Here is a 17,255-nt window from a genome sequence, read left to right on the forward strand (position 1 = left end):
AAAAATGTCAACTCACAACACAGCTATAATATAAATTGTTTTCTGAGAGCCTCACCATTCATAGCAGACTGAGAAAGATACACACATGTACCTGAGTGCAGGCATGCACATATGTGTATAAATGACACTTATTAGATCAGCTGATGTATGACTAATCTATGGCAATCAAATCAGAAAAAACATCTGGGGTTAGTTGTTGCTGAAACAAAATCCAACCCAAACAATACTGGAGGGACTCAAAATTAGATAACTAAGGGGGTAGAGATACCTTTGATACAGAAGGAAATACAACAGCAGCCAGAGTGCCTGAGTACAGTGGAGCGCTTCTGCCACTTCTCAAGTGTGGCATTAGGAATGAATTCCTACATTACATCTGACTGAAAAAGACAAGAGTTCGAGTTTTAATGGCCTCACACTCCTGCAACATTTTCAAATGCTCTAGACATACATATTTCCAGGTAGGAAAGTTCGGGCAAACTGGCATATATTATTTATGCAGAAGGGAGAAGGGAATTTGAAGAGTGACCTTGTGAAACAGGGTTGCTACACCCAGGAACACACCCATTTCAATGCTTCTCTCCCCACAGTTTGGCCACCAGCTTGAGAACAAACTCAGCCACCAGTTCCTTACTTTTTACTTCCTTCCTCCTTCCACTCAGACAAGACAAAGCAATGTTACTCTTGAATCCAAGAGATCAGTGCAAATGATGAGCCTTCCCTCCCTTTTCTGATACAATTCAGAGGCATCTGCCAAAATCAGAGGCATCCTCAATATAGTAAGTACCAAAGAGTGTTTATAGAGGGGCAGCTGGATTATAGCAATCATCCAAAAAAGGGAAGAGAACATCCTGAGATGAATGCAAGTCTGCCAATGCCAAGACATTTGCTGCTGCCTTATCAGCAGATCAGCTGATGATACAGCAGTTGTAACTGCTGACTGCTCCTTTAGCAAGGATGCTCATGAGTGTAGCATATAAATACAACAGTGGTCTCCAGTACTCACCAGCAGCCTTCAGCAGCAATGAAACTCTCACATGGAGACCAAGAACCACTTACAGTTTTCAAGGTGATCCCCTTGGGCTCTCCATGTGCCTGAGGTTATAGCTGAATTCCCCAAATTTATGGCAGCTACCAACCAATGTTATTCTGGGAACGGAATGCGCATTGAAGATCCAAATGAACATCACTAAAGCAATTCCCTAATTATAGGGGCTAAACAAAAAATAATTTAATGACCTTGTTGCATTATCAAATAAAAAAGAAGACAGAGTTTCCCAACAGGAATGAAAGCTACTTATTAAATGTCTGCCCATTCTTCCAGTGAAGACTGCCCCTGCCAGTGTGCTAATGACAGCCACTGTCCTCAGTGCTCCCCCTGGGGAAACTGCTGTCCAAACTTAGCAACACAGAGGTGAAGGTGCATAGAGACCTTCCATGTGATGGAATGGGACATGGATGAGATCTCTTGAATGACATCTCCAAACACCAAGTCCTCTCATGAGATGATGAAGAAGCCAATCCATTGCCTGTGGTGAAGGAGAGAGTAAAGCAGACCCTCCTCTGCAGTGCTCTACTCACTCTGCTCCTTATGAGCCAGTGATTGTTACACCATCCACCTGTAATCATTTCATTTCCCACATGACTTTTGGGCCAAAAGCCATTCCTAGAAGAGAATGAAATGCTGTTCTGACTTGGAAGTAAAGAACCAGAATGAAGACAAAGTAAGGTAGCATTTTTTTGGTCCTACTCAGACTCAGTCTTCAACTTGTATACAATATTGCCATTAAAAAAAGAGAAATAAATTTGCAGCTTCTCCTAGACTCACAGAAAATAAGACCCTCTGATTTTAAAATAACTGTCACTGTTACTTAAGTGTGGCAGTAGAAAGAGGAGTGCTGAAGACAGAAGATCAATTCAATGCTAAATTTTTAAAAAGAGAAAGAGTGAAAGGATTTGGTAGAATTTGAACATGTTGGAAAAAGCAGGGAAAAGAGGAAGAGTTAATTTGGCAATTAAACCCTGACAGTGACAGCCTAATGAGACATTTTCCCAGGGCCATTTCTAACCAGGAGTGATGCATGGGGGTTACTCCCTTTATTACAGCTGACGAATCTTGTCTTATAATTATATGGGCAAAGAATCTTCCACAAACTGATCAATTGCAGCACATTAGAACAAACTGGGAACAATAACATGCAGGGATGGGAGATGGCAGCAAGTAGTCAGAACAATTTTTTCTGGGCTGAGAAAGTGATCTTGGTGGACAGGTACAGCCAGAGATCCCATACTTTGCTGACAGTTGCCTTACACGTGCTTTAAGTGTGGTACTTGGCTCTGTTTGGATGCAAAGAGGACATGCCATGTTGTGCATCAACAGCTTGAGAGGAGAGTGACCAGCTGATGAACAATTCCAATATATATTTCACACTCATCATACCAGAATAGACATACTGTGATACTTTCAAATAATTTTAAAAGTGTATGAAAGATTCTAATAGATATCAGTAGTGCGTATTAGGAGAGAGGAAGGACAGGGAAGAGGAAGACTTTGGCTGTAGCATGATTGTTTTTGTGCTGACCAACAGCAGGGCAGGGGAGCTCAGTGCTCCTTTACTCCTTCCTTAAAGCTGCCTCGAGGAGAAGAAGGGCACTCTCTAAATTGTGGTTTGGTGTGAAAGCCAAGACCGTCATCACACTCACTCCCGTATCAGCTGAGCAGTCAGATGCTGGCAGCTTAACCAGAGCACAGGCAGGGCTTTTAAGGAAGAGGGACTCTCCCAGCTGCAGGCACATATACGGGCATGATTTAAATTGGATTCCTGCACAGCTCTGCAATTCAGAGCTGCGGTACTGACACTGGATCCAGTAATGCCTATCAGTTGCTTCCTCATCTCAACAGCAGCTGTGTTTTCTGCAAGAGGAATGGTAGCTAAAAATAATCTGGCTTTGACTTCCTCTTTTAAACCCTCCAGTCTCTTAGAAAGATTTTTTTGTTCTCCCAGAAACAGCAAGGAGAATGTATGAGACAAAACCAGAACGGTCAACTGCACAAAGAGAACAGCAGCATTAGAAAGCTCAGAGAACAGTAGGAAACTACAATAAAAATCAGAGACAGTAAAAAAATTGCCACAGTTTTGACCAATATTTTCCAAATTCCCTTTTGCACTTGCAACAAGACTTCTGTAAGGCCTTTATTTGTATGACTCAGTGGTGCTGAGCAAAACGGAAATACAATCTGGATGTTTCTGAATGTAATTCATTTGCTCATTAAACATATTAAAAGAAAGAACTGTGTTCAGGAGTCATCAAATGTACTCTCATGTCTGCACAGTGGAGATTTTTACTCCCTCTTGGAATAAGTATGTTTTACTTCTAATTCTGACTTCCATAGGACCATAAAATGTAAATCCCACATTTATGCAACATGCAAATGGAGAAAAAAAGAATATTCAATTAATCCTTCAGTAACATAGCACTATGTATTCTCAACCAAAATAATTCTACAAATACAGTGCTGGTTAGCATGTTCAGACTGTTTTCACGATCCTTTTCATAAACATACCTAATTCTATATTAAAATACTTAGGAGTTTCATGTATAATTTTTAAATTGCAGCCCAAAATTAGCCAGATACGGACTACAGCTCAAAATTCCCTAAGGCAGGGTTGATGATCTCTATTTGAAGCTAATCTACCAGAAGATCCCTACTCCCAGTGGGTATCTCTGGACATGACCAAACTATAAATAAAATCCTAAGCGGAATTCAGACCACAGCTTGCAAACCTGCTGCTCATAGACCAATACCTGAAGTAAGCATAATACAAGGGACAGACAAAAATGATGAACAAATACATCTCTGTCCTGTTGTCTCAAATTCCAAATAAATACATTGTACCATGTAAAAGTTAGAAAGAATCCAAGAAAGCATGCTGCTGTATATATTTATGTAATATAGCATATACCATGAGCTTTACCTCTGGCATAGCTATTACCATGGCTTTGTCCCTTCTCTCCCCTTTCTCCCTTTAACACCTGTAACCACAAGCAACTCTCTGAGCACTGTAGCATGAACAGCCACCTCACACTTGGTCAAGTCAAAGTGAAGACAGGGCCACTGCCTAGGCAGGAGATTGCAGGAGTTTCTCCTTCCTCTCCCTGAATCTTGTCCCCACCTAGCAGAAAGCAGCACCCTTCTCCCTTCTCAACTGCACCCCCTCACCATTTCCTCCCACACTGTTTCCACTTTCACCACACTCCCGTGCTTATTTCCTGCTTCTTGGCTCCTTTGCTCAGCATCACTGATGTAACTCCACATCCCCATTTCAGGGGTCATGACTCAGCTCTCTGGGCCAGAGACGATGGTGAGCCCAGACAGGGCTTAGCACCATCCATGGGCTGTCTCCCAGACATTCTGGGGTAAATCAAACCACCCTGTGTACCAGAACCAGTACAGTGGCTCTGCACCACTGACAGCCCCAGACAGGGGTAAGGGAAACACAGATGTTACTGGTGAACTGTGACCAGCCAGGAACTGGCTTCTCTTTCAGCAGTAACACCAGAGAAGAAAGAGCAAAAATAACTAAATCTTTAAATATTATGGTAGCTGATGTTAAAATTAACCACAAGAACATAGAATATTAAGTAGGTTTTGGTACCTTTTTAATAGGAAAATGGAGAAAAGGAGCTCCAGTATACCACAACAGAGAAAGTAAAAGATCTGTAAACTGAATCCAAACATAAGCAATGTTTTATTGGGATATAGCAAGCAACCTATCAAATAGGGAACCAGTACAAACAGATTGAACATGACTCTCTTTTAACAGAGATGTATGGTGACAAGACAGCTTCTTTCAGTTCTTAAAACAAGTATTCAAAGTGTTAAGTAAAGCATTAAAAAAAAAATCAATCATTACAACACCAAAGACAGACAATATTAAAAATGTGCAGAATTTTACTTTTTACAAATTTCTGCATAATGTTAGAAAACAATCATAAATTAAAAAAGGAATAAAATGAAGCTTTTTTTTTTGTCTGCAAAGCAACACAAACCTTTAAAAACCAATTATATTTTACATAGGACTACTATTAAAAACAGGTGAAAAGCTGAAAATTTAAAGCACAGCAAAAAATATACAACCCAGTTTCACCTGTCAGCAACACCTTCTGATACTGAAGGAGTTTTGTTAGTTCTATGTACAGCTTTAAACATTGCAGCATACCACAAGTAAACCTTAATAAGGTCAAAATAGGACCCTCTGCAAAAAAGGGTGACTTGGCAAGTGTCAGGCCCATCCTGAAATTATAAGTAGCAATAATTTTAGTAGGTCTTTAGTGTAAATCAAAACCTACTTTAATTGGTTCCTCTCTCTCTAAAGATGCATGTAAACTTTGGGGTTGGTTTTCTTTATTTTTTTGGTATTTTAATTAACAAAATCAAGAACATGTCTGGCTCAAAAATGAGAATGACATACCTCCCTTTTGTTCTTGGATACAGTGATCTCAACATGCTCATTGACACTTCCTAAAAGAGAAAATCATTATGTACTATGTAAAAAATACACACCACCTCTCTCAGTTCAGACTCAATATATAGTATATTGCCAATTCTATCCAATAGGATATATATTGTACTTGGTTTAAACTCTTAATAGATATATTCTCTCTTTACAAAGTTCCATCACATGAAACCAAATTGCTTATTTTTCCTTTGAGGCACAGCATGACCCCAATGAGACAATTAGCTATAAAGAGTTGTTCTTTAGATGTTGTGTCTGTAGAGGTTTTACGTGATATTCATAGATTTTCAGCGCAGGCCCCAGTTTTAATGAAAGTCCAGTCAGTACATCATTTCTTGTCATCAACAGTAATGATTTCCCATCAATTTCCTATAAGAAGAATTAAAGAGTTGATAAAGACAAATATACAAATCTAACAGATGAGAACAGTCATGCAACAAATGGAAGACTACTATGGTGGATCAGTGAGAAAAGAAACAGTAGCCTTGATTTTCCTGAAACCATGTTCACAGCTGCTAAACTCTGCTGTCTACTTTTCAAGTGCTCACCTGTGCTGACTAAGGCATAAATAATATTTAGTCAAGCACAAAATCCAAATGAGCCTAATTTCAAAATTCTCTCCTTGTAAACGTCTTTCAAATTAATAGGTACAAGTGAAGAATGCCTAATTATAAGCCATTAAGGGAAGGATACTCCTAAGAAGGGAGCTTATGAAGTGCATTTCAGAAGAATTACTATTGACAGCAATATGCAAGTTTAGACTAGTGAGTATCTGCTAATAACTTCAGATGCCTTCTTTCAGATGCATCCTGTGGGGGGAAAAAAAGGAAAAGGCTCTTGCAATCGGAAATTTTAGAAGGGCCTAACTGGAGCTTGACACTCTGAGGGAACTTCTCTTCCTCTACTTACAAGGGAAGAGGGGAAAAGCAGCAGCTTGCCAGGTTAGGTCTCAAAAACCCCTACACTCTCCTGCTTAAAATACATTTTGTAAATCACAGATATGGTGGGATTTTATTTCCTCTCAGACCTTGACTTTCTGATCTGTTTAGGTTAGAAATCCTGTAGGCTTTGTGGTTTTTTCCATCTCAAAACCTTGTCAAAATGGAAGAGAAAGAATTCACATCTCTCAACTCTCTTCTCCCTTGCAGACATGAGACCATCTTTTTCATTACACATTCTTACAGTTCAGTCACACTGAACTACTCCAGAAGCATGAGCTGCAGCTACACAACAATGCATTGATTGGTGTCTCACAACACAGCCAGATCACCAAAGGGCATCATAGCCCAAACATGTATATAGCTTTATCTGGCATTCTCCTGCACTGGACTCTACTCTGCTGTTTCATTCTTTTTCATACTTTTAATTACAACCTCTTAGTATTAACTGTTGAATTTGTTATCAATAGCCAACAACTAATTCAAATGCTGGCATTTATTGTTGTCCCAAAATGTAGTATTTTTATAAGTATTATAAACATTACGCATCAATTTATCCCATTGCAGCATGTTCCTTTGGAATATTAAATATTATCTTGGAAATATCAGAGATCCCATCCTTTATTACAACTCAACATGAAAAGAAAATTCCTATTAGAGTTCAGCAGGAATGTGTCCAGACTGATCTCTCTTACAATTTGATAAAGTTTATAAATACAAAATACATGGACAAACCACAACATAGTCAAAGATCAGCTGAAAGTGGCATTTCTTTAAAATATCCCCAAGATGTATACGACTACTAATCCCTCAGGGGAGCACAAAGTAACAGTATTTCTAAAAGAAAAAAAAGTTTCCAATAACTTTTTACCCAATTATAGCAGGTGCCTCTTTCCAATTACTGTTGAGAATGTTAATGGTTAAAACCAGTTTCTATCCTCTCTTTTCCATTCGTCACAATTCTTTTCTGTGGGAATTTTGACACCAGTGAGTATTTTGCTCATTGCTATGACCGATCTGAAGTTGCCTTTTCTGCTGCTGTTCAACGATGCTATGGAGGAAGCACAGCCTCCAGCTTGGTAGGATCCAAATGGAGTAAAGCCAGTACCTGGAATAGGAGAAACTCCAAGAATAGGAAAAAAGCATCTATTCCTTTCCCTTCTTCTTCCACAGGGTTCCCTGTGGTTTCTAAAAATGCTGGTAACTACTAAGACTTTCACTGAATAGCAAACTGATTCTTTAAACACATCTGTGTAGGAATGAGTGATTACATATTCGGAGTTCAAGAATTTTATATCTTTGTGTGAATTGTAAGTTTTACCTCTTTCACTTCCTTTATGTTTTCCACATTAACCTGCTTCTGCAGAATTGTCACAGTTAACTCTTTTTTGGCACCAGGTAAGATTTTCTATGCTCTGGTGACTTCTCTGATTTCTTCTCTGCTATTTCTCTTTTTTCTGGATTTTTTTTCAGATGCAATTTCAATGCCAGCTCTCAGTATGCCTTTTTAATGTTAACTGCAGAGAGACTTCTCTGCACAACTCAAACTAACAGTAACTTCCCACTTTGTCAGGATGACCTCAACAGCAGTATCACGTTGTCTTCAGCAAATAACCAGGAGACTGCTTAAGCTTCAAGTCCTCCCACCACTGTTTCTGCTCTAAGTGACTGAGAATTGCAAAGTTGTACAGCAAGCCAACATGAGAGCATGGCAGCCAGCAGGCTCACGTGCTCCTCCACGTGATGGCTCTGCCAGAAAGCAGCAGTGGACACCAGCTGAAGTCAAACCCCAGTTTCTCTTCTGGTAAAACATTGCAGTGAGGCCAGCAAACCAGTATTGGGTTACTTGGGCATATCTGGCTATCACAACACTAATGGTTAAGAAGCCACATGGGCAATAACAAAGGTCAGAATACAAGCACATCTTGAGACCTTGCAAACAGCTTCAGTCTTGGAGTGGGCCACAGTCCCCCATGCTTTCAGGGCTCCTAGAGAAAACTCAGCCACATACTGGCAGGCTATATTTCTCTGAAGGTGTTTACACCCTCATCCTGCAACTGGTATTCCTCCCTCTTTAGGTATCCTGTGTCCCCAGCTTCTTGGGTTGTCTGATTTGCTTGCTGATGTTATGGTTTTTTGTTATTGGGAAACATCCTTCAGTTGAAACTGTTTTCATCAGTGAGCTCTTTTGATTTGCTGACATCAGTGGAACTCCAAGAAGGAATAATATATAATCATCATATAAGCATCACTTCTTACCAGCACTTACAATACAGTTTTAATAAAACATTCTGCAGCCCTTAAAATGTCTTCTAATTTTCCTTAAAATATTGTAAGAAAAAATCACTTGTTTTAGGTGAGTCCAGAGGTATTCAGATTCATCAAAAGAAAGTGTGGACTCAATTACTGTTGAGTAAAAGCTCAGTGTAATAATAGATGTCATGATTACATTCTGGGCTAAGGATATTTTGTAAGGAAACCATTGTGCTACCCCTACTGAAACAGTTCAGTGGAAAACAATTTCCCAGTGTTTTAGGTGAAACTGAATACTTTTCTTTACCACTTACAAACTCATTCCTCTTCCAGTACATATTCAGGGCAGTAGATCAAATGAAACTAGGTTTCTGCGGCCCAGGCAACTGCAAACAACAGAGGAAAATAGAGATGGCCAGAATTGCAGCTGCATGCCTGGTGCTCTATAGACAGAGGATGGCTAAAAGTTCAAAATGAACCTGTCTGCACTGCCATACCTAGAAGATCCTGATAAAAAATACTGTAAGAACACAGTTAAAGTTAGTGGTAGAAAATAGGACAGAAGAAACTGAACAGTACCACTGAGAAGAAGTTAGGGACAGGGTTGTTTATGGGGCAGTTCCTGGTGCAGACAGGGAATAGACCAGCAAACCTGGCATGTAGAGCCAGGCACTTGCTGCTCTTCATGCTGCTAATGGAAAGGAGGGGGAAGGAAGTGGCAATGACTTCTGCTGTGATTGTCCATCCTTCAGCTCCTGGCCACATCCTGGTGGCAGCTGTCAGCCTCTCTCTCCAAGGCTTCAGCATAAGGTGAAGCTGGCAGCGGAATCACAGCCACATATCGGCACATAGCTATCCTAGCAGAGTCCTCAGTTACCCTACTGAAACTACTTGCCCTCGCTGCAGAACACTGATAAAGCCTTTACACTCTACTTCTACGCTGTTTTCCATAAGGCTGTTGCAAACTGATTTGCCGAAACTTGTAAGTTAGCCTCACCTTCCTGCTGCAAAATCAGTAGTAATTACTGCAGCATTATTGACAAGCCAGCTGTGAGGCAGAGAGGTTAAGATATTTGACGGAAGTCAGAGGTATCTGTCAGTATAAGGAAAAGACTCCCAGAGGCCACAATTACTTTGCCCATGTGCTTTTTTTAAGCCACATTTCCAGGGCTGTTGAGGAGACATGGATGCTGGTATTAATGAATGGACACACTTAAACATTTTCTTTTTTGGCACATTCACCCATCTTCAGATTCTGAAAAATGAGTAGCAGCTGCAGAAAGAACCTCTCTCTGCAACCTGCCAGAGAATCACCCAACACCAGGCTTTTCACCCTGAAGAACAAAGAGCTACATTTAAATACTTTGTTATATGCATCAGTTACAATCAGATGGGATTTCACAGACAAGGTGTTGAAGGTCAGCAACATTAACCTGATCAACCATGATGTTATTTCATATGCAATGTACAGTGTCCCTGCAAAGCTGCCAATAACTTGCACCAGCTCAGCACCTTGGAAGATCAAGCCATCTGTTTTGATAACTAATTACAAGTGTGGGTGACTAATTTCCTGGTAGCCGCACACAAAGCTACTGACTTATCTGGGGAGGAGCTGAACTGCCAACCTGATGTAAGTTACTTCTCTATGGAACTTGGTGTAGGCCAAGTAAGCTCACTTCCCTATTCTGCCCCACTAACACACCTTTACCAGCTGCTGGCAAGGGAGTTACAATGGGCCATCTGACTGTTCAGCTCTTTGCTGATCTAATCCACCAAAAGAAGCCTTCCATTAGTATCAGCAGTTACAAGGCCCAGAAACAAAGACCCAACCTCTTTCTCAGACTGAGTCCTACAAGTATGCTGCCCATCTGCCAACTTACTGCCAACTTGTCCTTTCCATATTCACTTGTACTACCGAGTTCAATGCAACACAGCAGCCCCTTTTTCACCCCATGCCTTCAAACTCAAATTGTTGCTTAGAAGTCCTAGGTTTTATAAATACTCATGAGTGTATCTGCACAATACACTAAGAAAGAAGGGAATTCACATTTTAAATACCATTCACATTTTAAATAACAAGACAGTGAAACTGAGTGGGTTGTATAGGGAGACTGAGTTCAAGCCAGAAAATTTGTTTAGATTTTTCACCTTTCTGAATCCTATTTTAAACAAACTCCAACTTATTATCCACAGCTTGTTTAACAATATTATTACTCAGAGATTACAGTCCCATGCATTGTCACCCAATAACAGACTCAAATCCCCCCATTATTATGGGATTTTCTCTCCCATTTTACAGTATATAACCAGGCCTATGGCAAAAATGTGTAATGTGAGAAACTGGCGGCAGTCAAAAGGTGTTTGCTAGCAGATTTACCTGTTCCTGAAAAGCATTGGCTTGTTCTTCAAATCCAGCTGTTCTGAAATAATTCACAACATCGGTGACAGCCCAGTCAGCAGGATCCAGAGGTCTCCCATTCTCTACTGAACTGCAAAGTGCAAATCCAGACAAGTAATCACTAAAGGTGTGCAGAACATCTGCTGCTTCTTTGTGCACGCCTCATGTACATCCCCTCCTTCCCTGTTTCTCCAGGAAAAGTGTTCTTTGATACATCTCCCCCCCCGCCCCAATACAGAACAGTCACTCCTGTCCTTCTACATTCCAAAGACCTGATGCTGGGGAAAACTGAGATACCTATCCTTTCAGAAAAGAAGGAAGTACATGAATCGTCACATCAGCCAAAGGCAATCAGTTAGGATCTTCCTACAAGTGTGCTGTCTTTGCTGTTGGAGAACGAAAACTGCCATAGCTGGAGTACCAAATTCCTGCCTTTCATGCCTGCAGCTTGCTTTCAGCTACCAAGTACTTAAAGAATTGTATGTGGATTATTCTTTACACAGATGAGACTGTTCTTGTAACATGCATAGAAATTACTGGTAGACATCTTTACCTTGCAAAACAACAACAAATAAATTACAAACAAACAAAACTCCCCAGCCAAAACAAAACAAAGAGGCACCAAATGATTGCACTAATTCTCAATATAGAAAATTTCCCAAAACTGTTGTTGTACTCATCTTTGGACAAATCCATGGACTTTTAAAATAGCTGTGCATCTGAGAAAACATCTGTTAAACATAATCAGAATTAATTCCTTCTGTGATTAACCTCAGGCAATTGCTTTCCACAGTAGCAAAAACAACAAAACATTCATATTACTATCCTTATCCTGCATTTGTTTTCCTCAAACTGTAATCACCTTATCACAAAGATAACCTTTGTGTATCTGAAAATTTTTGGTAAAAATAGACACAGTGAGCTTGACTGCCTTTTCTGCCGCAATTTATGAGGATGAAGAGCAAGACATCAAAGAGCTTCTTTAACGTGTTTCTCCAACCAGAAGTCCTGAAGTTCATGACAAATATTTTCCATTGTTATGCATGCTTAACCATAATGCTAATGAAGCAATATTGAAAATGTACAGATCAGGGCAGGTGTCAGAATCCTGTCCATTTTCTGGTCTGAAGCTTAGAGTCAGGACTTTGATTTCAACAGCACCAGCTAGAAAATAAACACAGATTATACTCTCCTGAGTATAATTTTTGTTCTGTCCTTCAATATTTTCTTTTCCAACTGTCACCATCTCTGCCTTGCCTGGACTTGTATGTCTTTCAGCAAAATAACTGGCCGAATCAAGGGCCAACCATTTTTTAAAGCAGTCAGAGGGAATCTATACATAGAGTGCCTCCAATCACTGTTTCTACAACATTCTTATTTCTACAAGAAATAAGAATGTCTACAAGAATAAGATGCTTTAAAATCTTAAGAGGACTGGCATTTTAGGCTTTGAAACAAAGTCCTGGCTGGGAAGGAGGACTCGTGGAAACAATGAATTTTTTGCATCTCCCCAAAGTCTTGAAATGTGTCTGTCGATATGGCAACAAAATCTGGCCACAGGGATCATCCACAACCTGTGTTACACTGGGCCTTCTAAGGCAGTTTTTTTCATTCATCACAGATCTCCGAGCCATGAGAAATGGAGTTTCTTACTCTTGCTCATCACATAATGACTTACTTCATGAATTGCTTCACTGATTGTGATTACACAGAAAGCAACACTCAGCAAAATTGAAAATGAGACTATCTGGCCTTATTAGAGCTGCAATTTTTTCCTTTTTATTTTTTTTTTAAATCAAAGAATGCCTTTTGACTACATTTTTTGGCATTGTGCACATTCTGAGGCTTAAGAAGTAAAATGTGAAAACTGCCACACAAAATCTGCACATATTTACTAAAGCAGCATTAGAGGAATTATATTTAAATCTTTGCATTTTCCCTAAGACATAGACTGTCACTTTCAATTACTCATTTTCTACTTAAAAGTAAGCAAAATGCCAACAACTCAGTTAAAAAAAAAGATACTGAATTTGATCCTTCCTAAACAGGAAATAAAAGGTTCAGTCTGTAAAAATACCACCTAACTGTAATTTGCTTACTTCTCCAAACACTTTAATTTCAATTTAAATATGGCCCCAAACCCTCTTTTCCACAATTTTATATTTCAGCCCAGGTGCTTTGGTTTTTTTTGTAGCTCTTCTTTTCTCACTAGGGAACTACAGCTTGGTCCACCCCACCCAGGGCTCAACTGCAATGACTTCAGGGGCTCTACCTCAATTATTAATTAATCATAGGAAACAATTGCAAGTTCCTGCCTCAAGGAATAGCATCACGCTGGACCTCAAGTGGAGCCAATCTGCACAGCTACAGCTGCAAAAGACTGGAAGGCATGTGGCAGACTGCTGGAGGCTGGCTGGATTTTTAACCCATCTACCCACACAGACTTCATTACTTTCCTCCTCACCCTGCTGTTGACATGGCTCTATTCTTTACTCAAGTAAAGGGAATATAGAACATCCATGGCTTAGCCATGCACTGGCTTATGCCAGACATCCTGGATGCTTTAAAATTTAAAGAGGACTGGCATTTTAGGCTTTGAAACAAAATACTAGATGCACTGACAATGAATAAAAATTAGGCTTGTCTGTTTTTCACCACTGTCCCTGTGCCTTTATTGCCATCATGTGGCAGAAGCAGAAAGGTCTGAAAGGATACAGCTGATAACAAACAGATTTTATCCAAGCTATTTATAAGCACTTCAAGAAAGTGTCGAATACTTCCTTTGTAGATATGCCCACATACATACTATATACATTCATCTAGAAACCACAGCCCCACAGTTTAATTACAATTTCCATCCACTCTAAAAAGCCACCTTAGCGATCAGTAGTTGAGTCTTTATCACCCAAGCCTTGGGGAAAATGATTAAACGTAAACTGTCCCTGCTTTGACTGCCTCCTTTCCCTTCCCACCTCAGAGTGCTCATTGTAGAAACCAGACTGTCAAAGGGAAGGTGGTTTCGGAGGGACACACACGATATTTATTCATAGGCACTGAATAGGAAAATGCTCTTTATGTTGGTGTGGTGTTGCCAGCGTCTCAAGTGAAGGGGGAGGATGCTGATTTTAATGGCTGCCATCGGATCTTTGATGCTATTCATAATCAGGTGTTTTATCAGTAGCCTGAAGTGACCATTATTATTTACATTACTCTAGTGCCTGGTAGCCTATACGTTGTCACGTTTTTTTGGACAGCTTATGTAAAAGAGATATGAAGGAGAATAATGACGTGCAGCTGCACAGAAGTGTTGCAGTTTGACAGAACAGACTAAGAGCTCACTCTAGTACCTTTTCTTGTGGTCTTTTTTTTCCTTTAATATATACACATATGTGTATATCTCTCTCACTGTGGCTTCTGTAACCCTAAAGCAGCAAGGCCAGATTTTTCCACACAGAAGTTCATTTCTCAGATCATAACGTCATTCAGAATTGTTAGTCCTAATTAAAGAATTTCTGACCTTAAGTAAAAAAAGCCTACAAAAAAGTTCCTATGCTTTAGCCTGCGGTCTACAACACAAAAGAAAGCAGTAGAGCAGTACACACCACCCTTTATTCCCACCCTAGATCTGAAATAAAACCCCAGCAACTTCAGGCTTCTTCAATAAACAGCTTAAAGTATCTGTTTCAGAAGGGAACTGACACCTAAGTGATACGCTGCTACTACTTCTCAGCCCTAGACACGTGGGCTGTCAGCAGAGAAGGGCACAGAGAGAGAACTTCTGCGCAGGACACTTCTCTCATTAGGCACTGGTTCTGCAAAAGCCACTAACAGACAGGTAAGCAGAGGCAGGGTATTGGCTACAGGGCTACCACTTGCTTTAGTCTCTGGCTGAGAGGAAAAGAAAACGTACCCCTAACTTAAGCTACTAGCTTCTACATCTCTTCATTGCTATACAGTCCGACCACATATCACTTTTAATCAACTCAGTGCCCTGGACTCTTCTATTTCAAAGCTGAAATACAATAAAAGTAATTAAGAACAGGAAGGGTTTGAAATGAGCAAAGATGGAGATGGTCACTATTGCCAACCACATTAGTTGAAAGGAAACTACATTCAAAATCCATGTGCTGTTCATGTAAAAGGAACACTTACTTTTTGACATCCAGAGAGCCATTTTCCTTGTTTTCCATGTCAACAGTTAGCATGGGGAGAAGTTTTACTTCAGCAACTGATCAATAGGGAGGAAAAAAAGTTGTTTTTAATTACTAGTAGTATGACAAGAGCAGGATAATGTAACAGAGACAAGCATTCTACAGAGACACAAGCATGTTTCCACTTGAGATCAACAGTGCTGTCAAAGACTCATTTTCTCAGAAGCCTGGCAAAGGTGGTAGTAGCTAATGAACTAGAAAAAAAAAAGTTGACCTGGGCTTCAAACACAAGAAATATTTCTTGCTTGAAAATCAAGGAAGGTAATATTACATTTAATCTTTTTCACAAGAGTTAAAATTTTGATCAAACTGTATGTATTCATACAGCTGGAGATTTACCTGCAATATATAGCTGTGTATCAAGAGAGCTTAATAGACCTTCAGTCATCCTGTGATACAGATGATCCAAACAGATGGAAGATCTTTAGAAAAGTTTGGAAATCCATAGCCTTGTTTTATGAATGTGGACTTGGATACAGATGAGCATGTCACTTATGCCCATTGCATCCCTAAAGCTAGTAAGCAGAGTTACTAATGGAGCACCAAACTCCTGAGGCCTAAATCAGTATGTTATCCATAAGACCTCTCTTTGGCACTAGAGCAGTTTCTTCTATAAGTATGCTACACTGAACTCCAAAAAGGAAAGGAGCACACAAAGGACACAGGAGAAAATCCAGTTATTTCCTTCCTTGCGGCACGCTGGAGTACTTTCACCACATAGCTTTTTCCATCACTCCACAGAACACGCAGAAATGACCCAAGCTTTCCTTTCTGGTCTCGAGTAAGCCATTTCTATTTCAGAGAGCACCAGAGAACGGACCAAGGACTCAGGATATTCTTGCTGTAGCATTAATGGATGCCAGTGAAATGTCTCAAAGCTCTGGGAAGTACAGAATAGGGAAATCATGCTCATCAGCTAAAACTTTACAAAAATAGAGAACAGTAATTAATACTGCTGTGGGGGGGGAAAAAAAAAAAAGACGACCCTTTATTATACACGTAGCAGCATGTAAAGCACCAAGAAAACAGTAACGAACTAATCGAAAAGATGCTTCTTCCTGCACCGCTGACCAAACAACTCTACGCATTCCCTGAAATCACTTCTCGGTTCACCTGAGGTGACTGCAGACGACACCCGCACCAGCCTACCTGCGGAACGCGCCGCGCCGCGACCGCGCACGGCCCGGAGCCCCCGGGCTCGGGGCGGGCACGTCCCGCGGAGCCCACGGGCCCGGGCGGCGGGGCTCCCAGGGCTCCGCTTCCCGCGGCCGCGCCGGGGCTGTGACACACGCTCGGCATCTCACGGGGACCCCCGAGCCCGCTCGCGCTGCACCACATTGTCAGTTCTGACTGGGGGCGGGGGAAGCAAGGCAGAAAAACCTACCTACGAGCAACTAAACCAGCGCATGGCTACCGGCTGCTGCGGAGCGGCGGAGCCCGCGGCCCCCGCCCCCCGGCGGCAGCGGGCGCTCCGCGGAGGCTCCGAGTGACACCGGGAGCGGCCCCGCCCGGCCCCGTGACGCGCCCGCCACACACGGACCGCCCGCGTCATGGCCGCCGCGTTAAAGGCGCCGCGCCGCGGGACCCCCGCGCCGCGCCCCGGCCCCGCCCGGCGCGGGAGGGCACCCGGGGAGGCAGCGGGGCGGGCACGGAGCGACGCCTCCGCCGAGCGGCTTCCCAGCGGCAGCGCTTACCTGCGGGGGAGCCGCGGGCAGCGCCGGGGGGCCGGTATGGGCGGGCGCGGAGCTGCCGGCGGCACACGGCCAGAGAGCAGCACTCGGGGCTCGGTTCATGGCTTGAGGTTCCTGGGGCCTCCTTGTGGACATTTCTACTCCTCCTACCAAGCGGGGTGTAAGAGGTAACGGAAAGGAAACAAATCCCCAGCTAGTTGTTGAAGGATGCAGTACCAAGCCGAAGAAATTTTACACAAGGTAGGAAA

General features: G+C 41.6%; 2 protein-coding genes across 5 annotated transcripts in view; both read right to left on the minus strand.

Moving 5' to 3' along the window:
• Nucleotides 1–11,172, minus strand: part of DNASE2B (deoxyribonuclease 2 beta) — a 32,846-nt gene extending 21,674 nt beyond the window's left edge. The window contains exons 1-2 of one of the 2 annotated variants that reach the window (XM_042030336.1): nt 11,085–11,170; nt 5,472–5,521 (exon numbers count right to left, since the gene is read on the minus strand). The gene's annotated coding sequence lies outside the window, so the exon portion shown is untranslated. Of the gene's footprint in view, nt 1–5,471; nt 5,522–11,084 lie in introns of both variants that reach the window. The other variant, XM_042030337.1, reaches the window with a different exon arrangement.
• On the minus strand, nt 4,730–16,834 carry SAMD13 (sterile alpha motif domain containing 13). 3 transcript variants are annotated; one of them, XM_042030344.1, is made up of 5 exons: nt 16,701–16,834; nt 15,656–16,196; nt 15,258–15,333; nt 11,085–11,196; nt 4,730–5,521 (listed from the first exon to the last, which is right to left on the minus strand). In XM_042030344.1, exons 2-5 carry the CDS (start codon nt 15,702–15,704, stop codon nt 5,405–5,407), a joined length of 354 nt encoding a protein of 117 aa, XP_041886278.1. In that variant the 5' UTR covers nt 15,705–16,196; nt 16,701–16,834; the 3' UTR covers nt 4,730–5,404. The 3 variants fall into 3 exon arrangements, with proteins under 3 accessions (XP_041886278.1, XP_041886277.1, XP_041886279.1); XM_042030343.1 differs by having other exon boundaries at nt 4,730–5,885; XM_042030345.1 differs by lacking the exon at nt 15,656–16,196 and having other exon boundaries at nt 4,730–5,885.
• Nucleotides 16,835–17,255: the final 421 nt, after the last annotated feature.

Source organism: Corvus kubaryi, unplaced genomic scaffold (genome assembly GCF_017639235.1).
Source record: "Corvus kubaryi isolate FWS band 111438036 unplaced genomic scaffold, C.kubaryi_AGA036_p1.0 37334, whole genome shotgun sequence".
In the NCBI taxonomy this organism is placed as follows: Eukaryota; Metazoa; Chordata; class Aves; order Passeriformes; family Corvidae; genus Corvus; species Corvus kubaryi.